The following is a 25,046-nucleotide window of genomic DNA, read 5'->3' on the forward strand; positions in this document are numbered from 1 at the left end:
TGCAGTCCCTCCCGAGCCAGCACGCCCCTCCATGGGGCAGGGGCTGTGGCCTCTGTCAGCTTAAAGGCTCACATAGGGAAGCGGACCCCTGGGGCCGCTGGGTTCTCCTGAGCCAGAGTCGGGCCGCCAAACCACCCACCCAAGGCCGAGGCCTCCCCCTCAGCCCTGTCGTTGCACGCTGGGCTGCCACACACACCGTAAGTACTCAGCAGCTCCCTTCCACCTGCGCAGCAGTACCCGTTAGAAAACTCGAGATTCAGGTCACGCCTAGCGGAGTCTTCTAAGGAGGAAACATCTTTGGTCAGCTTGGTGCTCGCAGGACGCTGGCACCCTGGGGCCTGGGACGGAGGCTGCGGCCTGCCCACAAAGGCAGAAGCTGCTTCTGGAGTCAAAGTGGAGAATCTCACCGGCGCGGCCGCGTGGGCTAGTGCGCAGGCTTCCACCTGCCCCACAAAGAAGCCATTTCCATTTCTCTGGAGGCCAGGCTGCCTGGCATCGCCGGCTGGCAGCTGCTAACTGAGCGGGGGCCCACCGTTGAGGAAGTAGGTCATCATCTCGCCTTTGCCCTTGACCTTGACCACACCCCTACACTCCAGCTGGTATGTGTTGGCAGCCAGCACCTGGTACATGTCTGTGGTGACCTGAGGAGGCAGAGGAGGAGAGAGAGGATAATCCAGTGTTGACCTAAGCTGTGAATCTGTTGTCAGGCAGCTCCGCCTGACCATCCCGTCCCTGGCAGGGGCTCTCAGGGACTGACCACTGCTTGGCCCTGGACTTGCCTGTTAGAAAGCAGAAGAATGACAGCACCTACTCCATGCCAGGCAGTGTGGCCTGTGGTCCCTGAACTGCCTGTTATTGTCCACAGAGAGTGCAGAAGCTGAGCAGAAGTCCATAGCAATCTGACGCTGCTCCAACACCAAGCATGGGACCGGTGTGTCCACCCAAGTCTCTCGAGGACAGATCAGAGATGTTTCTGGAAATTGGCTTTTCACACCACAGAGAGCCACTGCTTATCTCATTGAATCTATGAGGTAAGTACTATTATCCCAGGCTCAGAAAACCTATGTCCCTTGCCTGAGACTACAGAGCTAACGTGGCAGAGCAAGGATTCAGTTCTGTATCCCATTGCCCATCTCTGCTTTAGCTTTTAGTACAAAGGAGAACTCACCAGTGGCTTCGGTAATCACTGCACTATTGTAGGGCTGATGTGAGCAACAATACAGATGAATGCCTCATGAAGCCATCTGGGCACAATCCTCATGCCCCCGCCAGCCACCCCACAACACTCCTGCTGAGGGTTCTGTCCTGGCCTGGCTGATGGGCCAGGAATCTCTAGCTGGGCTGCTGGAAGGCAAGCTGGGTTATGCGTATTCCAGGAATGTGAAAGCCCTATGCAAAGGTGAGGTGCTGGGCCATTGGGTGTGAGGGACTGTCAGCAGCCACACATCTGTGGGTGGGGTCGGATGCTCTGCAAGCACGCACACCTCTCTTCCCAGCTCCCATCATGTTGTCCCTTCTCCCCTGGGCACAGGGATAGAAGTGAGAGAAAGCTATTGGGCCAGGTCCCTCCAACAGCACCTATAAGCCAGCCAGGCTAGGCTGATCTGGCCAGGGCCATGCTTGGGCTGATCCTTTGTTCGAGAGGATTTAAGGGACATTTAAGCAGTGTCAGTATGAGCAAAGGGCCATGAAGAAAATACAGTTCAGATTTGGGAAAACTGAGACCAGGGAGGCTAAGTGCCCTGCCCACAGCCTTATGGGGACACTGGGGGTTCAGAGGTATAGGAATAGAGCCCAGTCTAGGGCCTCACTGTTGTCAGATTGGAGCAGAAGGAATCATGAAAGGCCTAAGAAAAACAAAAGCAGTTGAAGAGAGGCAGGCTGGGAATCATAAGAGCCAGCATGCACAGGATGAAGGGAGGAGAAAAAGTCTCTGGCCAGGCCCCTTGGCAATTGGGGTGATGGGGGCACCATCCTAGGGATCACAGGCCTTCCCTGGTTCTCTTGCACCAGGCCCTGAGTGCTGTGGGCTCCATTTGGCAAGACCTTGCTCCCTACAACCGTCTTTGTGTCCCCTTGTATACCTGGGTCTAGGCGTTAGAACTCCGGGCTTAGCATCAGCAGTGGCTCCTGCCTTTACCACCCCGTCCCCAATTCCTTCTGTGGCCAGTAGAGGGCTTTGCACAGGCGTGAAGATCTGTCCAAGGTCCTGAGGGCCTGGACCACAATGGTCTCAAGCTCTCAAGACATAGTACCAACTACCTTCAAAACTGCAGAAATTCTGACTGGGGACTGGGGACTGGGGACAGCTTGCCCCAGGGACCTGGAGCATCAGGCAGAGGCCCCCAGGTGGGTGGCTGGGTGGCGGATGCTCTAGCACTCACCTGGATGCGATCAGGCACACCGGTGCTGTCCATGCGACTGGCCACGTTCACTGTGTTGCCCCAGATGTCGTACTGAGGCTTTCGAGCCCCAATCACCCCAGCCACCACGGGGCCAATATTGAGCCCTGCAGGGGACGGAAGTCAGCAATGTCATCAGGGCTCAGACCAGTGCTCACCCTCACTCTCATTCCTTTCATGACACTCTGCAGCTTCTTCCCGACTCAGCCTGAAGACAGCCACGGTCTTCCAGGCCTGAGGCCATGCATTACCCTGCAGCTCCCACAAAATGCCTGCCAACTCAGACCACAGGGGTCTATTCCCACAGCACTGCTTCTGTGTCCTCGCCCCCCAGTCAGTTCTGAGTTCCTGCAAGTCCATCACTAGGACCACCCTCTTCAAGGATCAAGTGACCTGCCACAGGGTGACCTGCCACAGCATTAATCATTGCTTTCAGTGACATTGAAATTTTCAGTCCAACCAAACCGCAGATACCAGAACTTGCCCTTTTCTTCCTGCTCGCTCCTGGTTCTTTCAGGGGCACCATTGTCCAAGCAATCCTCTCTCTGGGCATCTGAACTTGGGCAGGGATGCCGCCATGACCCAGCTCCAGGAAGCAAGGCTGCCACCTTCATGGTCCACACACCTAGCCTGATCACCCTGCCCCTCAGCCCTTTGCCGTGCTGGTTCCCCACCTCAAGTGTCCTCTGTCCTCTGCAGGCAGGAAACTTCCCCAACACACATGGCTCAACTGACACTGTCTAGACACTTTCTGCCATGTCTCCCAAGCCCCTGGGTGCCCCCCCTCCTCTCTCACATGGGGCTGCATTAAAACCTCACTGTTGTGTTTGAAGTAGGACTGCAAACATAGCAGAAGCTCCCAAACAGAAACATCATCAGTTCTTAAGACCCTTCCCTCCCCTACTCTCCTCTCCAGTCCTGCCAAGGTCTGTAGCTGTTTACCCAACCTGCTCTTCCCAGGCTGGACTGGCCAGAAGCCAAGCTCACCAATCTTCATCTGGAAGTTGTTGAAGGAGTGCTCATTGATGTACTTCATCTGGTCCATGAGCTTCATGGCAAAGTCAGCCAGGGCTTTGATGTGGGTCTTGCCCACCTTGTCATATGTAGAATCGTTGAGGCCTGAGGCGGCCATGTAGGTGCTGCCAATGGTCTTGATCTTTTCCAGCTGCCTGAACCGATCCTCGCTGATGATCTAGATGGAAGGAGGCCAAATCTGGGTCACCACCAAGGCTGGGGCATTGAAATCTATAGGGAAGGGCAACAGCATGGCCCCTCATGTCCTCCTAAGTTCACACAGGAGGCCCAACTCCACACCAGTTCTGTGAGGCCGACAGAGCAGGCCTCCTCCCATACTCAACCATGTGCAGTCACCGTGAGCCACTGTCTGCCCTGCACCAAGAGCCCTGGGCCAGCTCGCTAGTCACGTCAGAGCCTCTTGCCCCCAACAGGGACTGGTGGCTATCTCCTCCCATCCCTGGCTCACATCCCCATCCTTCCTAGGGATACCACCTCATCTTCGTCCAGAGAGACACCCTTCTTCTATCTCCACGCCCTGCCGGAAGCCTGCCCAGACCCATCGCGGCCAATTCCAGCTACACTCTGCCCTAGGAGCCTCCTGGGCTTTTTCCAGCACCGCCCAGTCCCAGCTCCATCCTCCTCCTCCCAGGTTCTATATTCCTGCTGGGGTTGACCTCCCCACACTCCCACTCACTGAGCTCCCAGGGTTGAAATGCCCTACTGGGCACAGTATCCCCAGCACCTGGCACACTCTAGGGGTTTGGCGAGGGTATAATAAATAAGACACGTTTGTGTTCCTGCCTCTGCTATTCCAGGCTTTGCATCTTTGTCCTGCCTGCTCCCTTAGCCTAGGAGTCCCTCCTTCCTTGGACTCCCTCAAAGGCTGGGCCCCAGCCTGGGTGGGAGAAGGTTGGTGGCTGATGGGGAATGGCTATCCCCATCAGTTGGTGGCTGATGGGGAAGGTAGTTGGGCAGGGCCTCAATGGGGCAACTGACCTGCCTGGGACCCTATTCCACCACCTACTAGCAGTGACCTTAGGCTAGCCGCGTCTGTGGGCTTTTTTTCTTCTTTGTAACACTACAGGGGAACAAACGGAGGCGAGGTGCCTGTCTCCCCCCACCTCACCTCGTCAAAGTCGGCGATGATCTCGTTGAGCAGCCGCAGGCACTCGACACCCTCATTGTTGGCCTCCAGCTCCACATAGAACTCAGAGAAGTTGGCAATGGAAGCGAACATGACGGCCACGCACTCACACGACTGGTAGTAGAGCTCATCATTGCGTCTCTCGCGGGCCAGGAAGTGGGCGGCCACGTCCTTGGGCAGGATGTTGTGCAGCAGCCGCCGGTTATAGGCCTGCAGCTCCTCCATCTCCTCCTTCTCCTCCGTGGCCTAGGACACAGCGTCCGGTCAGAAGGAGGGGCACACGGCCTGCCCATGTGCACCCCAGACCTCCACAGTGCTCAGCCTTCTGTCCCCCTGCTGTCCCCACCTCTGACTTTCCACAAGGAACATCTATCACTCTGACCACCAGAAAAGTGAGACACTTGTATACATCCAACTGTGGCCTGCTGGCTGCCCCTTGGAAAGTTCCCTCCCACAGGAGGGAACCCAGGACTGGAAACAGGTCCTGGAGGAGAGGCTGAAAGCATCTCAAAAGCTAGACCATGGCGGGAGCTTAAAGGGAGGGTCCAAAACCTCAGCCCCAGTGGCCCACCAGCTACCAAGCACTCCACGACTGTCCATTTTCTTCATATCAGGAGGTGCAGTCAGAAAAGCAGTTTGACAAGGATCACTTAACAGACTGACCCCACTGGGATGATGGCTTAAAGCCGCACCAGTCTTCCTGGTTTCCAACAGAGCAGACTTGCCCCAGGGCCAGGGGGTACAGATGCCCCAAAGTGCCACTGGGGGTAGGATGGGGACATCACCACTGACTTTGGTTTTCCCCTAGTTTGGGTTCTGGGTCTGGAAAATGGGGCTTGTGGTCATTCACCCTCCAGGTTAAGGGGACGGTGAAGAGCCCTCGAGTCAAGAGGCCAACAGTGGCCCACAGCCTGAAGTGTGGATAGTCATGCACCAAGGTGTACAAGGAGCCATCTGACCAGAGTTCATGTGACACAGGAGGTACACGGTACAGCCTGCGGCCTTTCTCCCTCTCGATGGCAAACAAGATGGTCCCTTTAGCTGGAAGTAACCGTGTTGGTAGGATAGGCAGGTCGAGGATCACTAGCATGGCCACTGAAAGGGTCTAGCCAGCCGGCTGGGGGCTTCCCTAACTAAATGTTGAGGCCTTTCTATTTGGCTGCAGCTACAACCTCTGAAACCTACAACCACTTCCCTGGCTCTCCGCATGGATGGTGGCTGCTCGTGCGGAGATTGCTGGCACGCCCACCCAAGGCCACAGGACCTGGGTCTAGCAGGTAGCGTAGAAAGCTCAGGGATCCCAGGGCTCAGAGGCCTACCTGAGGGGAGAGGACCTACAGCCCATCAGTCCTAGACCCACTGGAAACAGCCTTGACAATAAGGTTATGCCTAAGGAAGTTCGTGGGTCCTGAGATGCCAGATGGGTCCAGCGGGACCTTTGCTCCTATGAGGTGAGAAGCTTTGACCACCCCCCTCCTCCCAAGCCACCCTCTGCCTGCTCTGGTACAGGTGTGCCTGTGGGAGTAGGCCAAAGTGGGAACCTCTGTACTTCTCAAGGGTTACTCCCTATAAGAGCCCCAGCCAGACCATCTGCCTCTGAAAATGCACAGGCTACCAACAGTCCTGCTGCTGCTGAGACTACATGCCTGGGGGCCTAGGAGCACTCCAGCTCCTTTGATCAGCCTAGCACTGGCAGAAACCTAACACATGCTTTCCCAGAGTGCATCTGCCCAGTGCCAGGCACCAGGTGGTGGAGGCTGGGGTTGGGACAGTGGGAGACTGGCTACTGCTGGGAGCACAAGCCAAGCACAAGCACAACCTGGGGTCCTGACCAGGAACTCCTGCCACATCTGGACAACTCTGCCCTGAGACATGACATTGGGCAGCTCCCAACATATCCAGCCACTTCTAGGATTGGGCTCTGGCCAAGCAGGAGGGCTCAGGGGACCACAGCCCCCTTGCTGATCCTAATAAGGTCAATGCTGTGGTAGAGGGAGAAGACCTGAAGCAGTTTGGCCAGGGGCAGGCTTTCAGGTAAGGGTGTATTCCTGGTGCAGACGCTTCCGGGAAGCGAAGGACCTTGGGCTTCCCCAGCTCCCTGTCAGCACCACACTCAGCCACCATGACCTGAGATCCAACAGCAAAATTAGCTGCTGAGTTAGACTGGAGGGGCGGTGGGGGGAGGCGGGTGGCACCGGACTATCACTCACCCAAGCCAAGGACCTGTATTCAGGTTTTTGCTTGTTGGTATGTATTTGATGCTGTCCTCCCAAAAGTCCTGGAGGAGGACGGGAGATGGAGGGATGTGTAAGCATCATGAGCCTTGTTGCAGGGGTTCAGTGGAGAGAGGCTGACACACCTGGCAGGTAGAGACATGCTCACCCCCAACCCCACACACGTGTGCACAGGCCTTCTTAATTGTTTTCAAAATGGGAGGGGAGCTGCCGTTGCCTGAGCACTGGGGTGGGGCTAGGAGGGAGGCTCAGACCGCTCTGCTTAGCCCTGGCAGGCAGCCTCACTTCGACCCTGTGCACTCGGGCTGGACAAAGACACGGGGTGGGGGTGACAGGGCAGCAGATCACAAAGGCGAGCTGAGCGGCAGGCTCACCCCTCCCTTGCTTCCAGCCCTTTCTCCAGATCTTTGCCACACAAATGAGTTGCACGAAAGCAACAGTCTTGGGGGCGGGGGACTTCCTGGGGGCTCGTATGGGAGGTGAAGTGTGCGTGAGCAGAGAACTAGAGGGAAATCAGCCCCAGGTCCCACAGAGCTTGGGCAGCCCCTAGGAGAGAGCTGGGGCCTCCAGGGAGCTTCCCCAAAGGCCTGAGGGGCACGAGAGAGCGAGGAGGCAGGGAGGCAGCAAACCGAGCCAGCCGAGAAGGCACAGCCCCACACTGGCTATCCCCCAGGTCCCTCCCAGACCAGGGCTGATAAGGGGACATTCCACATGCAAAACAGGCCCTCCCCCAACGTCAGGGCATTTGTTCAGTGGGGGATCTCAGCTAACCTCATGCAAAACACAGCAGGGGCCACAGATTGCCCCCATCTTTAACAAAAATCCAGGACCTCCTGCCCAGCAGGAATAACAGGTCTGAGGCTGCCCACTGGGAAGACTTTCTCACGTCTGGCGCCCTCTTCTGGGCCTTCTGAGTCAGTCCAGCAGGTAACAAGCAGCAACTGGGTCCACCACGGGCACCTGGAGCATCATCCTGTGTGTGGCCCAGTGGCATCCCCTCCTCCAGGTTTTGACACCATCAGGGCACAGGGCACAAAGCCTGGAGGCTGGGGCACTGCCCTGGACACCTAGCACCCCACTGCCTCTGCCCCTACCTGGGCCACCTCTCCCCAGGGCCAGGGCACAGCCACCCGTCCGGGCTTCCGGTTGATAGTCTTTGATGCCCCTTCCCCCCATTCTCCGCTGGAAGAGTCTTCAAGCCAGTTCTGGTCACATCGAGCCCTGCTCAGGAGCCTGTGGGACCAACTCCTGCACTATAGCCTGTGCCGCGGGGACCACGCTCCCCACTCTCCTGACTCCTTGCTGCCTGCACCGCAGACTGGAGCGGCCATGCCTGCCCTCTGTCCCTTCCTCTGGATGCACACAGCAGTGTCTGGACAGTATTTGTGACTTAAGAGCATATGTCTTGGGCCCATCAAAGTCCCAGCACTGTCAAGGGTGGGATGGTTTCGAATAAGCTCCAGGGTCTTGGGTCTTGGCTCTTGGCTCCAGAAAGCAGGGAGTAGGCCTGCAGGGACACCCCTTCAGTGCAGGTCGAAGGCTCAGCCAGCCCAGGTGATGAACTCGTTCAACTCACAAAGTGCCGCAAGGACAGGGTGCGTCCCCCATCCCAGTGCCAGCCCCGGGGCCACCCACCTGCAGTTTCCAGAGGAAGTCCAGGCGGGCGGTGGACTCCACTTGCTGGGCGTGCAGGTACAGGGCCAGCACAAAGACTGAGATGATGATGGGCGTCACCACCTTCAGCGCCACCTTGGTCGCATGCTCAGGGCTGCAGGCGGGAGGTAGATGCCTGGCACCTAGTGGCAGGCTCAGAGGCCCCCTCAGCCCTTTTTCTTCCTCCCTCTACTCCCCCTTCTCCTTACTCTCCTGCTTAAATTTTGCCTGAGGCAATGCCTCCTCCAGGAAGCCCTCTCAGTTGGCAGCCTTGTCTCAGCCCCTGCTCACACCAGCAGCTTAGCAGCCGTTACACCCTTCTCCTGATGCCTGCCTCTCTCCCATCACTGGGGAGCTTCCCTCTGGTCACATCAGGGAATAAATGAGGCCCTTGTAAAAGGCAGCACATACATCCCAGGTGTCTCCCAGTGGACAAGATAGGGGCCACGGACATAGTAACAAGGGAGCCAGGCCATCTCTGGGCTTTGGGCAAGTCTCTTAACCTCTCTGAACCTTAATTTCCTAATCTGTAAAATGGGATAACAACACCCACATTTTAATAATTAAGGATACCAGGGGCACCTGGGTGGCTCAGTGTATTAAGTGTCCAACTCTTGATTTTGACTCAGGACATGATCTCACAGATGTAGGATCGAGCTCCTGCATCACGCTCCATGCTGAGCATGGAACCTGCCTGAGATTCTCTCTGTCCCTCCGCTGCTTGCTCACTCTCTCTCTCCAGAATAAATAAATGTTAAAAAAGAAAGATACTGTATACAAAATTCGTTGTATGGCACCTAACAGTAGGAACTCCACAGCTGGTAGCTAATAATGGCTAATTGCATTCCTGTTAACATTATTAATAAATACTCTTCATAAAAGCTCCTGCCCCAAACCCTGCTCCCTGTCCCAGCAGAGAGCCCAGCCTGCAGCCCCAGTGCAGGGCCTACCCTAAAAGCCCCCAGGCCTTGCTGGCCCCTCTCTACTTGCAGTGGTGGGGAGCACCAGCTCCTCTTCTCCTGGGCCTGGGGGCTCACACATGCTCCTGGGGAAGAGCTGGAAGCCAGATGCTTTAAGGTGATGCCTTTGGAAATGACCTGGGTCCTAATGACCCAGCTACTGAGTCTAGAACATCTTGGGCTGGTGGGAATCACACAAGAAAAGAAAGGCATCTACCCAGTGAGGAATCCTTGGTCCTCGGGGAGGAAAGGGCTTCCCTGCCCCTCCAGCCTCCTCCCTCACTGCCCACCTTGCCTCAGAGGCCCCGTCCCTGATGGGCACCAGCGCCTTCTCTGCTGGGCCCTGGGCTGCTGGACTCTGGCAGCTCAGAGCCAAGGGCAGGGAGAAGCTGTGTCAGAGGACTTGGAGAAAATCCACTCACCACTGGGAGGTCCCGTTGTTGCTGAAGTCTCTGTGAACAGGAAGCGGGGAGGGCTGTTCGGGGCTGCTCTTCGCCATGGGCGTTCTCCACGCCCGCTCTGCCCCCTCCCCTGTTCTATCTCCCACCTTGCCTTACGCCCCCACCACTCCCAGCCCTGCTGCCCCGATGCCACTGCCCCCACTACAGTTGCTCCCTCGTCCCCCGCCCCCAGCACCCCTCTGGATCCAAGGATGGGACCTTCAGGATGGGAGGCTTACAGAAAGCCCAGCCCCAACTAGCTTCTGGTCTTCATGACCACCAATCACCCAGCCTGTACCCAGGACCCAGGGACCCTGGGTCTCCGCAGCACATCCACCTGGGCAGAAGCCAGCCCACCTCCCACCCCAGCCCTCTGCTGCATCCAGAGAAGAGACACTCCACCTATGCTGTGTCCAGTGTAGTTACCATAGCCACGTGTGGCTACTGAGCCTCTAAGTGTGGCTAGTGCAAGCTAAAATGTCCTGTAAGTGTAAAATAGATACTAGGTTTTAAAGAATTAGTGTGGGAAAAAACGTAAGAGGTTTCATTAATCATTTTCTATTGACTACACATTAATATTTTGAATATATTGGTTAAATAAAAATATTAAAATTGCATGCTTTGCCTTTTTAATATAGCTACTAGGACAATTTAAAATTACATGTGTGGCTTGCATTATTTATCTATTGGACAGCGTTGCCCTGGAGGAAAGCCAGGACTCCCAGACCAGAAAGGACTTCTGTTCTCCTGCTGCTTTAGCACAAGGGGAGGCTGGGGTAGGGGAAGGAACATGGTAGAACCTCAAGAAATATTTTTGGATTAATGGATAGATGGATGAATGGTTTGCCGCATCTTCTCAGGGGACACAGACCTGTCACCCACATTTTTTGCACTTCCCAATGTATGTATGTGTATGTGTGTAGGGGGCAGGGAAAGAGTGAAATCAGGCATTTTACATACATTTTACTACTATAGATATTATTCCCATTTTACTGGGAGCTAGACAGCCTGAGGCACAACTCCCATGCCTGCTACCTCGATGTGGGACCTAACGGCTCACCATCATAAGTAGGAGACCTTGAGCAGTGCACAGACCACCCAACCATCCTGGCAGCCCTGCTGACCTTGCTACGTGGCTCTGAGGCTGAAAAGGGATAATGTATGTCCCAGTGCCTAGCTCAAGAACAACATAGAGCCCATGGACAACAAAGGCTGGTCTTCTGCTCCCACAGACTTTGCTACCCAGCTCTGATGAATTTTTCCTCTTCTGGGCGGGAGGTGCCACAGGCAGATGGGGTTAAGTGGAAAAAGCTCATCAGAGACTACCCTGGACAAACAGGAACAATTCACTGAGGCCTGAGGGGAGGACTGAGTAGCAAACTGTAGGGGACAGCAGGACCTAGTCACCCTGAGGCCACTCCCCAACCCACTGGGGAAGGGAGGAGGAAAACAAGACACGGGTGCTTTGCTCAGATGCTCAGCCGGGGAGCAACACAACACTCCCCTTGCAAGCCCCAGCCGCCTGCGTTTCCAGCCTCCCCACAACACCCCAGACCCAGTGCGGGAAGCCACCTACATGGCGTTGGCGGTGACCAGCAGGTCAGCATTGTCAAAGAGCGTGACACGGGGCACCTCAACGATGAGCACGTATGTGAGCTCAATGGCCAGCATGAGCACCAGCTTTCCAATGCAGCTGATCTGCAGGAACACGGAGCAGGCCAGCAGGCTGAGCAGCACGCTGTAGGTGAAGTACTGCGGAGAGAGGGCAGTGGGCTTCAGCACTCTGGCCCCCCGGCCCGCGCCCCCCGCCCCCACCCACTCCCGCCTGAGCTGGCCACACTTCTGCTGCTGCGAACCTGTGAGAGAACAGGAAGGGCCCTGGTTAGGAGCCAGGAGATAGGGCTCCAGGTTGAGTGTGGCCAATGCTGGCAGCAGAGCCCGGGGGTTAGAGCAGGGTTCCAGGCTCAGGCAGACCGGAGTTTTATCTCTGATTCATTACGGACTGTTTGTGTGACTTCAACCTTTCTAAGCCTCAGTTTCCCCATCTGCAAAAGCTCCAATGTCACGGGCTCCCTGCTGTCGTTCCATGAGAGGAAGTGCCTGGTGGCTTGTGCCTGGTGCACCAGTAAGTGAAGGGAGCACAGCCCCAGCCCGTGATCTGCAACTTTGAATCCCACATTTGGCAAACTGAAACCATTTCATGGCTGATGTGGTGGCAACATCTGAACTGGCCTTATTTGGTGACAAAGACTGTCTAAGTGTTGCGATGCTAATTATCATCTTGAGCCTGCTTCTGGGGACGATTCATACATTTTGCTGCAGAAATATTACTGAATTTCACTATCAGGTGCTGCCCAGGCTACACTGGGGGTGTGAGATACTCGTTTTAACTCCAAAAAATTCCAAAGTTCTAAATCTATCTGGCCTGGAAGGCTGCAGACGAGGGCTTGTGGCCCCACACGATTTACCCTGGGGAAGTCGCTTCAGCTCACAGAGCCTCGGTTTCTTTCTCTGACAACAGAGGAGCTGAACCAGAGACCTCGGAGGTTCCTTTCTGCTCTCTCGTCCCCTGATGCTAATCTTAGACATGCCAGCATCGTTATTTTGTTCTTTCTTTTAAATTTAGCATCATGACTTCTGAGTCAGGCACTCGGACTCACTATTCACTTCCTCTGCCTTGGGCTGGAAGCCAAGTGGCACAGAGCAGGGAGGGGTGGGGATGGGGAGCACTCCCAGGTTGGACCTTGAGCCTCTTCGGGGCCTTCCGGAATCCAGAGAGGGGCTGCAGAGGGCCCCTGGTGACCGGAAGGGGGAGGGGCCAGCCTGAAGCCACTACCTGGAACAGGCGCAGAGGAAGGAGTAGAGAGGGCACCCAGATAACTCAGCCCCAAAGATAATAATCCTGTCCTTGGGGGGCAGGGGAGGGAGCCCCCAGGGCCAGCCTGGGTGTCCATCAGACTCTGAGCCAGGCAGCCAGGAGGCCAAGGCTTACTGCTGGCATCCCCAAGGGCCTTGGGGTCTGTGAGGAGTTGCTGAATCAGAACACTTGTGACCTCTCGAGCTCCGTAGTCAGCAGGCCTGGGGTCAGTGGGACTGAAACTGGCCAGGCTGGGACCCACCATCTCCCTCAAGTGAGGACCCAGAATAAGCCCTACAGCCACTGCCCCCACTCCCTTGGCCCATTCCTCAGCGTCTGCCATGAAGTGGCCACCAAGGGGCAAGTATAAGATCAAACAAGCCCCTGCTTCTCAGCAAACAGCCCTCAAGCCGCGGCTCCTGTGGGCCAGGCCAGCTGCGGGAGGGGGCAGAGACAGAGGCAGCCTAGGCCGCCCCCGGCGGGTTGGGAGGGCTCGGCCCAGACCCAGCGGCAGGTGGAAGAGAAGCGCTTGTCTAGGTGAATGTTGGTGGAGTCCTGCCCTTCACGAAGGTTCCCTTGCCCCATCTGTATGGGGCAGGGGGTGGAGGGAATGGGGAGATGGATCACGTTCCTTCCCAGGGTGGGGGCTGCCACAGCCCCGGGGAAGCAGTTCTGGACCTGTGAGTCATGGGCCCTTTCGGAACCGGATGAAAGCTTGGACTCTCCCCAGAAACGAGCAACGACCACTACCACCTCACAGTTCTGTGGGAGCCCCGCAGGCAGCTGGGGTGTGGGAAAGACCCGGGGCGTGCAGTGGGACGCCCTGGGCTGGAAGCCTGGCCCGGCTGTTCGCTCAAACCGCTCCCCGAAGAAAAGGTGAATGAAGCACCTTGCACACCATTGGCACTTAATGCATGCTGCTCTGAGGGTTCTCGGCACCGGGTTTTAAACCCAATAACCTATGGGTATGATTTCCTCGGGGGTGATGAAAATGTTCTGATTAGATTATGATGATGGCCGCACACATCTGTGAATATCCTAGTGGCTACTGAGTTGTATGTAGGCTTTGGATGGTTGACCTCGGTGGCGGTCCTGGGTTGGGCCTGGGCTCCTATGCTTCCCCCCCTGCTCTCTGGCTCATAGCAGAGAAGCTCAGGCGGGTTCTCTGGAGGCAGGCCCGCTGCCGAAGCTGAGGGTCCAGAAACGGCTCTCCCCACGGGTTAAGAGCAAGAATTCTAGAGCCAGATGAGCTGAGTGAACTCAGCTGGTTCTACCACTTACTAGCCGTGTGACCTTGGGCAAGCTACTTACCCTCTCTGTGCCTCACTTTCATCTGTATAAAAAAGAAAGTAATAGAGTCTGTGTCACAGGGCTGCTGTGAGGACGAGATGAGTAAATCCACGTTGAGTCCCCAGCACAGTGCCTGGCACGGGGTAGGCCTGCTGTTTTACTGTTATGGGGAAGGCTGGCCTTGTTCACTGGTGTGCGGCTCATGGACAGAGAGACCGGGGCAAGGCCCCTGGGATGGCTGTGAGCTTGAGAGCCCCGGACTCCCCCAGAGTAGCGAAGGGCAGAGCAGGAGTGGGGTGGGAGGGTGTGCCTGCGCTCAGTACCTCGGGGAAGTTGCAGTTGGGCCAGGGGCTGCCGCAGAAGCCCCGCTCGTCACCCAGGCTGTAGTTGACCGCTGACTCCACCACGTGGCACGCGTTGACCTGGCTGGTGCTGATGTTGTGCTCATCCGCCAGGCAGCCGAACAGGTCCTTGGAGTTACACATGAACTAGGGGCGGGGGGGAGAGGGTCAGCCGTGGGGGCAGCCCCTCTCCACAGGGCAGCGGGGGCTTGCCTGCCTGGTCTCGGGTGCAGCCTGACGCTGACTAGGGGGGACCGGAGCAGAGCCTGGAAGCGGCCAAGGGGCTGGCAAGGCTGGGGCTCGTAAACTTCCCCCAGGGACTTCCTGAGTCCTTCTGGTCCCTCCAGCCATGAGAGCAAGGAACTAAAAGTCCGTGTCAGGAGTCAAACCTGAATCCAAACCTGAGGGAAAGCCCAAAAAAGAAACTGTGGGGCGGGAGGGCTCCCAGGGAGGCACTGGGAGCCGGAGCCACCTACCATGTTGACAAAAGCCGACATGAACACCAGGGTGATGGTGAACACTCCGACCAGGGTGCTGTTCATCTTGGACCGCACAATCTTCCTGGAGAGGGTCTGCAGCGGGGCCGGGAAGAGCTGCACCGAGGGAAGAGGAGGGAGAGAGAGACAGGACAGAGTTCAGTGAGGACACGACAGACTGCCATCGAGGAGCTGGGGGACCCTTCCTCCCCTCTGCCCTTGTCTCTGGCTGGCAAAACCCCGAGGGCCTTTCTGAACACCCTCCTCGTGTGCAAGTGGGCAATGGCTCACGCCACAGAATGTGCAGCTGGCCGGGAGTGAGTCTATCAGGCAGAGAGGCATGGTGGCAGGAAAGATGCTATCCTGACCCCAGCAGAGGAAAAGGCACATGAATCTGCCATGTGAATTCTGGGCTGGTCAGGGTTACAATCAGGGAGGGTCGTAGATGGCAGTTAGGGAGACCTAGAAGGACCTAGAACTTTCCCAGGGAGGGTCAGAAGGCTCCTTGGCAGGAGGGAGCTGTGGGTCTGAGGACTTGGAGAAACTTGGGGTCTGGAGGGACGGGACAGGCTCGTGAGAAGGGGACAGAGTAGCGTGTGAGAAGGAGGCGGGGCCTGGACAAGTGACTTAAGTGAGCCTTTTTCTCAGGACTCCCACTGATCCCATTTCCTTCACCAAACCCTCCCTGCGTTTTCTTGAACTAGACAAACGGCATATCCACGCAAAGACCCGCTGCAGTTTTGGTAACTAAATACCTAGTCTGCCGTATCTACACAGTTGGCTTTGTCCACCAAGGCAGTTGCCACGGGTGAAGGCACAGTGGGGGGTTATTGTTTCATGGGTATAGAGCTTCCGTTTGGGAAGATGAAAACGCTCTGGAGATGGATGGTTGCACCACAAGGTGAATGCATTTAATGCTGCCGAACTGCACATTTAAAAAAGGTTACAGTGGAGAATTCTGTATTATGTACATTTAAGAAAGAAAGCAAAAAAACAACCCAGAGAATAGGAGAAAGCTGTTTCCAACCACATGTCTAATACGGGTCTTGTGACCAGAACACAGTAGTCTCCTCTTATCCTTGGGGGGTATATTCCAAGACCCCCCACTAGATGCCTGAAATTGTAGACGGTATGGAAATGTATACATATTATGCTTTGTCCTATATATACACATTTACGATAAAGTTTAACTTATAAATTAGGCATGGTAAGAGATTAATAATAAGAAAATAGAACAATTACTAAAATATACTCTAATAACAGTTATGCGAATGTGGTCTCCCCTTCTCTCAAAATATCATATTGGATTCGCCCTTCTCCTGCTGAGAACAGGAGATGATAAAATGCCTGCGTGGCGGAAGGAAGTGAGGTGAATGACGTAGGCACGGTGAGACAGTGTTAGGCTACTGCTGACCTTCTGACAATATGCCAGAAGGAGGCTCGTCTCTTTCCAGACCACAAGTGACCACAGGAAGTGAAACCACAGAAAGTGAAATCATGGATGAGGGGGAGCTCTGTATACAAAGAGCTCTTACAACTCAACAGTAAGACAAATAACCCAATTTAAAAATGGGACAATGGGGGCGCCTGGGTGGCTTAGTCGGTTAAGCGTCCGACTTTCGCTTAGGTCATGATCTCGCGGTTCGTGGGTTCGAGCCCCGCGTCGGGCTCTGTGCTGACTGCCAGCTCGGAGCCTGGAGCCTGTTTCAGAGTCTGTGACCCCCTCTCTCTCTGACCCTCCCCTGCTCACGCTGTCTTTCTCTCTCTCTCCTAGAAATAAATAAAAACATTAAAAAAAAATTTTTAAATGGGACAATGATTTGAAGAAGTATTCCTCCAAATAATCTATACAAAAGGCCAACAAGCATGTGGAAAGATGTTTGTCATGAGCCATCAGGAAAATGCAAATCAAAAACATGAGATGCCACTTCACACCCACCAGGACGGCTATAATCAAAAAGTCAGGCGACAACAAGTGTTGGTAAGGACGTAGGGATATCAGAACCCTCATCCATTGCTGGTGGGAATGCAAAATAGTGCAGGTGCTTTGCAAAGCAGGTTGGCAGCTCCTCAAAATGATAAACATAGTTACCACACAACCCAACAACTGTACTTCTAGGGATATGCCCAAGAGAACTGAAAATGTAAGTCCACGTAAAAGCTTGTATACAAATGTTCATAGCAGTACTATTCATAATAGCTTGAAAGTGGAAACTACTCAAAAGGATAAACAAAATGTGATATTTCCAAACAATGGAATATCGTTTGGCCATAAAAAGGAACAAATGGTTTTACATAATACAACACGGGTGAACCTTGAGAGTATTATGCTAAGTGAAAGAAGACAATCTCAAAAGGCCACATGTGGTGGTTCAGGCAAATTCATACAGACAGAAAGTAGAGTTTGAGGCTGCCAGGGGCTGTGGCGAGCAGGGAATGAACAGCCACTGCTAACAGGTATGAGGTGTGTCTTCAGGATGATGACAAGTTTCCAGAATTACAGTGTTTAACAGTTGCCCAACTTTATGAATATACTAAAAACTAATGAATTACAGTTTCATCCACGTTCATAAAGGTGCATCTTATAAATGTGAACTGCATCTCGATAAAACACTTATTAAACAGCTCTTACCAGCTGCCTGACCCTGGGAAAATCATCAAGGGCTCTGCCCCGCAGCTTTCATATTGATAATAGGGAAGATCCATCTCCCAAGGTGGCCACGAAGACTCAACGAAACGATGCATTTTAAAGTGCTCATGAGGGGTGCCTGGGTGGGTCAGCTGGTTAGGCGTCTGACTTTGGCTCAGGTCGTGATCTCACGGTCCGTGAGTTGAAGCCCCGCGTCGGGCTCTGTGCTCACTGCCAGCTCAGGGCCTGGAGCCTGTTTCAGTTTCTGTATCTCCCTCTCTCTCTGACCCTCCCCTGCTCACGCTGTCTCTCTCTCAGAAATAAAATGCTCATGAGCTACTAAATTCAATAGAAACTTTAGTGAATGTTTGCATTTTTAAAGAGCTCTATTGCCAGTAAGAATGAAATTCCCTATTTCCTACTGAAGGTCTTTTTTGTTTCACAGCTGGGGAGAGTGTTCTGGAGCTAGCATGAAGACTCCACTCTGAAAAGGTATGGACAGATGGTTTCTAATTTTTGTCTGCTTAAAATGTTGCCATTCCTTCCTGTCCACCTGACCCATGTTATTTAAATCATTTCAGTTCTGATCACCCTATCCAACAATTGAAGGGTTTCCTTTATCATTTTGCACTCACCAATGAGATGTCGGCAAAGGTTATTACTTATGAGAAATTGGCTAGGGAACAGGATATGTGCATGGCGCTTGCTTCCTGGTGAAGGTAGGGCCAGGAGCTGCACAGGGGCCACCCAGAGGCCGGGAGACGAACTGCAGGCTATTTTTAAAATGCGATCTGAAAAATAGTTCTTCACATCTAACAAGTGATTGACTTTTAATGCACTGGCTCGTTACAAGCCGCTTTCCCTTGTCATCCTTTAAAAAGACCTGCTCTTTACTTTAAAACTTCAGGTACGAACCCAGGAATTGCTGCTTTGAAATCTCCAGAAGATTTGAAATCCTGCTCAGGTATCAGTTGATACAGAGTATCGACTCCTGTAATCAACAAGTTCATCTGTTATATGTTGACCTTAACTCCCATGATACTAATCCCAGCGTGAACGGTGAACCTCTTCGCCCAGAGTCCTCACAGAGACACACCACAGCTGCCACCAGATCCCGGAGACTGTTTTTTTTTCCAGCAGGATAATTGTGCCTGTGCAAACAACTGTTCAATACCTGCTCACTCACAATTATGACTCAGAAAAACAACTGATTAAAAAAAATTCCAAACCAGTACATTCCCAGTACGATGAACTCAAATCAACTCAACATGAAATACAGGAGTGGGGACGTAATTAATAAACCATGACTCGGGTGAAGGACACTTTGGATCCCAGCCTCTCTGAAAACCTCCGGGCAAATCGATGCCCAGCCTGGGGCCCCGGTTCCCTGCCTGTGATGTGGGGTCAGGGTATTGCAGACATGAAAAAAGGTGATAAAATTTAATGGGAAATAAATTTGATAGAACAACCTTTTTGACAAGAAACTGATTTTAAAAAGCAGTAGCTCCTACTTTACGATACTTTTTTTTAAAAGATATGAAAACTTCAGAGGCCAAACAAGGCAGGCAGAAGCTGACCAGGCTCCACACCACTGCTCTCCCTGGGGTCAAATGGACATATTAACAAAGGCAGTGTCTTTGGGAGGAAGGACTGTGGCTGTGGAGTTCGAACCACTGGGGTTTAAATCCCAGCTATGCCACTTCCTAGCTCCAGGGCCTCAGGAAAGCTGCCTAACCTCTCTGAGCCTCATCGTCCTCATCTGCAGTGTGGATGTGAGAAAAGCCACCTTCGAGGCTTAGGAAAGACAGCTCGGAGTGCACAGCCGGGACCACCTAGACTCCAGACACTACTGCCTGACTCAACAGCCATGGGAGGAATCGAAGATATGCCTCCTGCAATGAAGCACTCTCTATCCCCAAAGGAATGTGTGTCTGGCAAAGTACATCCTCTCCCTAACAGACAAAGGATGCCCCTGAGTTTCTAGGAGAAGGTGAGCATAGGGGCTCTAAAGTCCCCACAGGACAGAAGATACCTAAGAGGTAAGAGGTACCGTCATGTAGTGAGACCCTACCCTGGGACAGTAGCCAGACTGGGGTGGTAGAAAGAAGCGCCAGCAAGGGCAGGGTGTGCGGCGGTGGACTTTGGGCTACAGGGAAGGAGAAGAGGTTTCTGGTGACTGCACAGAGCACACAGAGCCTAGAAGCAGCCCCGGTCACAGCTCCCAGGAGCTCATGCAGCCAAGTCCCATGAGTCCATAGGAGACAAGCTCAGAGGAGCCAGCAGCCTGGAGGATGACGGAGATTTAAGTACCCACACATATACACATGTGCACACAAACATGCACATACACATGCCAAGAACTATGTGGCCAAGTACTCCTTGCGTGCCTATCTACTCCCGAGCCCCAAAATGCAGGAAAGGAGTCTGGCCTTCCAAGTAAGGAAGTGCTAATGAGCCCCAGTAAAGACAGGGGGCCCAGACTAGAGTGTGGGAAAAGGGGGAGCCAACCTCTCCTACCCGTCAGAGCAGCAAAAATGCCAGCACTGTCAGAAACAGGCATGGGATGATGAGGCAGAAGCCACAGGGAGGCTGATGCCCAAAGAGAGAAGAGGCTGTACTCAGGCAATGTGACTGAGCTCACCATCCCTGGAGGTAATCAAGCAGAGGCCAGCCCATCCTTGTTATCATAAAGGAATTCCAGACTCAGGTGGGTGTCCGGGCGGCCTCACTGCTCCAGCCATTTCCAATTTGAGATTCTCTGAGGCTGTGGACCCTTGTGTGATGATGACAAGGAGGGATTCATCCCAAGGAGGGATTTTTTTTTTTTAATTGTAACATTTATTTATTTTTGAGAGACAAAGAGTGACAGAGCATGAGTAGGGAAGGGCAGAGAGAGAGGGAGACACAGAATCTGAAGCAGTTCTAGGCTCTGAGCTGTCAGCACAGAGCCTGACATGAATCGTAAGATCACGACCTGAGCTGAAGACAGACGCTTAACTGACTGAGCCACCCAGGTGCCCCTCAGCACGGCTTTTTCTAGGGCAAGCAGCTCTGGGACCCAGGGCAGCACAGATGCCAAGGGAAGGGAGGAGTGACATGTGCAGATGCTCAGACTGGTCCTCTGAGACAGCATCGCCAGAAGAAAAGTGCTCAAGTGATGATCCTTAGGGCAAAGCATCCCAGAGACCGCAGGGCCCTGAAGGGAAGCCAGTGCTCTGAGTAGTGAGACCAGGAGACCAAGGCAGCAGGTTAGCCTCCAATCTAGGTATGTCTGTGAAGCACATCACACTGTGTCAGGAGAAGCTCAGGCAGGCCCAGTGGAAAGGCGATCAGAGCACTTGGTAGAAAGTTCCAGAAAAACTTTCCCACAAAAATGACCCAGGAAGCCGTTCCCTGACAGACAGCTGAGACAACTAAGTTGGCCAATTCAACTAATTCAGTCAACACTTTCTTCACATTTCTCTCTTCAAAAAGGTAAAAACATAGACATTGGAGCAAGTAAGGCCATGCTGTATTGGGGAAATGAGAAAACAAATGGAATAGAGAAAGAAACCACAACTGACAGAGCTGCCTGGCTTTGGACCCGCTGGGCTCGTGCTGTGGGTAATTTAGAACTGTCATATCTCATCAGAAAGCCACTACCCGTGACTCCTGAAAAACTTTGGAAGTAAGATGAGAAATGTCTGGGTTCTGGTAAAGGGCAAGTGTTTTCAAAGGGAAAAAAGAATGACATGGAAAATTCCAGTTCAGTCAGCTTCAGGGCAATACCCTGAAAAGGTGATAAAATCAGCTCTTAGTCCGTCCACCTGCGGGCAGTGTGCAGTGGGGTCAGGGACAGGCAGCGCCCAGCATTACGCAAAGCGAGACCAGTCCACCCCGCTTCTCAGATGTCAGAGATGTACCCCTGTCACGTCTCGGCGTGCAAACAGTTCATCCCCATGAAAGAGGAAAGAATAATGAAATGAGAGAGGAGTTCAAACTACAAATAACTTCTCAGGTGAGGGTTTACCTTCCAGAAAGTGGAGAAATGCTGAGAAGACCTTGGCGTGTCAGAGGTGGTGGGGGCGGGGGAGGGGGATGCAGTGAGAACCTCAAGGCGGGTATTACAGTCCCCTTGACTCCTGGCCCAAAGGCCCAAACCTGCAGGTGTCTAGTTTGCTAAGCCAGGGAGCACTTTTTCCTAAATAGTTTATAGAAGCTCTACATCTGTAAGATGGAAGCCGCAGCCTCTCCTGGCTGAGGGGTGTGTGTGCGGAGGGGCGAGGGATGGAGTGGGGTGGGGGACAGGCACTCCATCCACCAGCCTCTCCCCCTGAGGGAGCCCTGGCCGCCTCAGAACTGTCAGAAGAATCACTGAGCTGGATAAAGGAATCGAGAATGAGATTATTGAAGGTGACATTGATTATAAAATAGATAGAGTCAAAACAGCACAGGGAAGCGGGGAGGGGGGGTGGCACCTGGGTGGCTCAGTTGGTTAAGCATCCCGCTTTGGCTCAGGTCATGATCTCACGGCTCATGAGTTCGAGCCCCGTGTCGGGTCTGCGCTGACAGCTCAGAGCCTGGATGGAGCCTACTTTGGATTCTGTGTCTCCCTCTCTCTCTGCCCCTCCCCCACTCATGTGTCGTCTCTTTCTCTCAAATTAGTAAATACACATTTAAAAAATTATTAAAAGTTTGCACTTTAACCATTTTTCACTGTACAAATTAGTGGCGTTAATTATATACATCATGTACAACCATTGTATCTCTGTTTCCAAAATGCCCGAGTTCCAAAACCCTTCCACCACTCCACACGGAAACTCTGCACCCACGAAGCGCCAAGTCCTGCCAACCTGATGGGTAGGTTCCCCGTCCTGCCAACCCCAGGACCCTCTCTCTACTCTCTGTGTCTATGAATCTGCCTGTTCCAGACGTTCTATAGAAGCAGAACCATACAATATATGTCCTTCTGAGTCTGGCTTCTTTGAGCATGTTTTCAAGGTTCATCCATGATGCAGCGCGTGTCAGAACTTCACTCCCTTCTGTGGGTAGGTAACAGTCCATCATATAAATACACCATATTTGTTTATCTATTCATCTGTGGATGGACACTCAGGTTGTTTCCCCCTTTGGCTACTGTGAATGTACCATGTGCTTTCATAGCCACGAGACACAGAAAGCGGAAGTGCCGCGAGGGGAACAGCGGGCTGGGGGGCAGGTGGAGAGGCAAGACAACAGCGAGACCAAAAGGTGACGGAACCCAGCCTGAGGTAGGAGCTGGCGGAGAGGCAGGGAACCAGGATTAAACCCTACGATGCAGTGAAGTCACTGGCCAGGCACACAGCTCAACTTGCCAACCGACCCAGGCCGCCCAGCCTCTCTCTGGGTGTCGCCTTCTGCATCCGCTCAGAGGGAGCGCTAAACCACGCTACATGATTCCCAGTGGGGGCTGGGGGGCGGGGCTTCCAGTTCTGACAATTAGTCCACTAAGACCTTGACCATTACATAATTAAACAATTAACAGTCTAACGAAATAACCCAGCTTGGAGGGTGGGGAGAGAAAGGGGACTTCAGAGGTGACAAAGGTCCAATCCTTCCAGAAGAAGAATGTGGTTCTCACTGCAGCGTGTAAAGGAATGCTGGCAGAGCCCGCCCTCCACCCTGTCCGGGGCGTGGCTCCAAGTGGGTGTTGAGGAGGAGCAGAGAAACGGTTACAGCAGAAGCCAGAAGGGCTTGTCCCTGCCTGGGGGCAGAGTGTTTCTGGGGCCAGACTGTCCTGTCAGGAAGTCTCAAACCACTAGGGAAGGAAATGACAGAAAGGCTTGGTGGACAAGGCGAAGGAGAACCTGAGTGATTTCCACCACAGACCAGAAAGGCTTGTGGCCAGGTCTCCTGAAGGGCACGGCCTGGGGCAGGTGGGACACAGCAGGCCTAAGAGGTGAGAGGAGAAAAACACACCTTGGGTTTTGTGCCCACATTATCAGCTGTGTGGCCCTGTCTGAAACACTGAACCACTCTGGGCCACTCTTCCTCATTCAGATGATGGGCGATTCAAAAGCCATCATCCCTGTGGTCCCTCCAGAGGCAATTCCAGGCCCATGGGGACATTGAAGGGGATGTTGCGAGAGGTCCTTCCACACTCATTCTTTACACAAATGTTTACCGACCACTGCTCCACGCAGGCATTCTGCTGGCCTTCAGTCCACCGGATGCCAAGGGGACAGACGGAAGAGGCAAGGACACTACCTCCTTGTTGAAAAGATTTGCAAAGGCAGATTAAAGTAGCCAATACAAATAAGACTCACTGACAAAGTGCTCCCTATAGTCGAGCTTGCTGCCAATGCCAATCAAGGGTCGTGCCCCAGCATAATGGAGCCCTGACCCCTAGGGTGACTCCTGGGAGGAGCTCCTATCAGTGGGCTGGAAAGGGAGGGAAGAAGGCGGCGGGGGCTCAGGTGCGAGCTAGACTCACCTTCACGCAGGAATAAATCACGGACACAAATACCACCAAGGTCAGCAGCAGGAAACAGGTCAGGTAGAAACTCAACATGAACACGGAGCTGGAAAAAGAGAGGAGGTGGGGGAATTTTGGGGCCCTGAAAGCCTCTGGAAGGAAAGGGAAATTGCTCCATTTCCCCTGAATCCACTGTTAGTCTCTTCTAGCCCCTGACTTGAGGAGAAGGGCTTACACAGCCTTGTGAACTGATTCAGGACCCCTCCATAATGGTCTGGCCTCTGTCTTTGCCACCTCCCCTTTCCTCCCTGTGGGGAGCAGAAGCCTGCGGGGGGGACGGGGGGGGAAAGGTGGCTAAATGGAGAAGTGAGTGTCACTTGCTCAATATTTTGCCTAATTAAGGACCTATTTTAAAAATCACCTGGTTATTCCCTCCAAGTAGTTACAGTTAGGATTAACTGTGAAGGCTGGAAAATGGATTTGATAAAACGGCCATCATTTTTAAAAATGCATTTGTCAGCAGCACGACCAGACACTCAGAAACAGCAGTGATGGGGCGCCTGGGTGGCTTAGTCGGTTAAGCGTCCGACTTTCGCTTAGGTCATGATCTCGAGGTTCGTGGGTTCGAGCCCCGCGTCGGGCTCTATGCNTTTATTTAAAAAAAAAGAAAAGAAACAGCAGTGATGTATCCCTCTGGAGGACAGAGTCCCTAAATCCTGTCCCCTGCCAGGCCCCACACCAAGTCCTACTCAGCTTTGCTCCCCTATTACTTGCCAGTTTAGCAAGAAGATGAAAGGAACCGCCCCCCCCCCACCTCGGTTCCAGAGGCAGATCACAGGTGATCTTCACCATTGGGCCAGAGTCCTCAGACAAAAGAGCTGCCAGTGGCTTTCCATCTAGAACCTCCAGTTTGGCCCTCCTGGGGCAGGGGCTGGCCGAGGTACACCCCATCATATCAGGAGACCACAGAAGTCCCTTTTCCCTTTCCGGGAGTGAGAGTGGCCTGAAGATGCCAGGCGTTGTGAGCTGGTTAAAGGCAAGTGAATGACTTGACAAGCAGGTGAATACCTCTAGAGAGCCATTCAAAGGGCATCTTTGTTCCAGGCTCCCACAGAAGCCAGCACTTAGATGCCTTAAACAAATAGAACAAGGGTAGAGAACTCTCTTCAGA

At 53.6% G+C, this 25,046-nt stretch overlaps 1 protein-coding gene across 1 annotated transcript in view; it reads right to left on the bottom strand.

The window, feature by feature from the left end:
- Positions 1 to 512: 512 nt before the first annotated feature.
- The window catches only part of ADCY5 (adenylate cyclase 5), a 142,292-nt gene continuing 117,758 nt past the window's right edge, over positions 513 to 25,046 (bottom strand). The window contains exons 12-21 of the mRNA XM_077767618.1: positions 23,894 to 23,981; positions 14,814 to 14,930; positions 14,320 to 14,484; positions 11,426 to 11,601; positions 9,832 to 9,861; positions 8,433 to 8,565; positions 4,546 to 4,809; positions 3,390 to 3,594; positions 2,385 to 2,509; positions 513 to 641 (exon numbers count right to left, since the gene is read on the bottom strand). Of these exons, the coding sequence (XP_077623744.1) occupies positions 513 to 641; positions 2,385 to 2,509; positions 3,390 to 3,594; positions 4,546 to 4,809; positions 8,433 to 8,565; positions 9,832 to 9,861; positions 11,426 to 11,601; positions 14,320 to 14,484; positions 14,814 to 14,930; positions 23,894 to 23,981 (1,432 nt within the window). The remainder of the gene's footprint in view (positions 642 to 2,384; positions 2,510 to 3,389; positions 3,595 to 4,545; positions 4,810 to 8,432; positions 8,566 to 9,831; positions 9,862 to 11,425; positions 11,602 to 14,319; positions 14,485 to 14,813; positions 14,931 to 23,893; positions 23,982 to 25,046) is intronic.

This window comes from Crocuta crocuta, unplaced genomic scaffold, assembly GCF_008692635.1.
Source record: "Crocuta crocuta isolate KB4526 unplaced genomic scaffold, BGI_CrCroc_1.0 scaffold45, whole genome shotgun sequence".
Classification (NCBI taxonomy): Eukaryota; Metazoa; Chordata; class Mammalia; order Carnivora; family Hyaenidae; genus Crocuta; species Crocuta crocuta.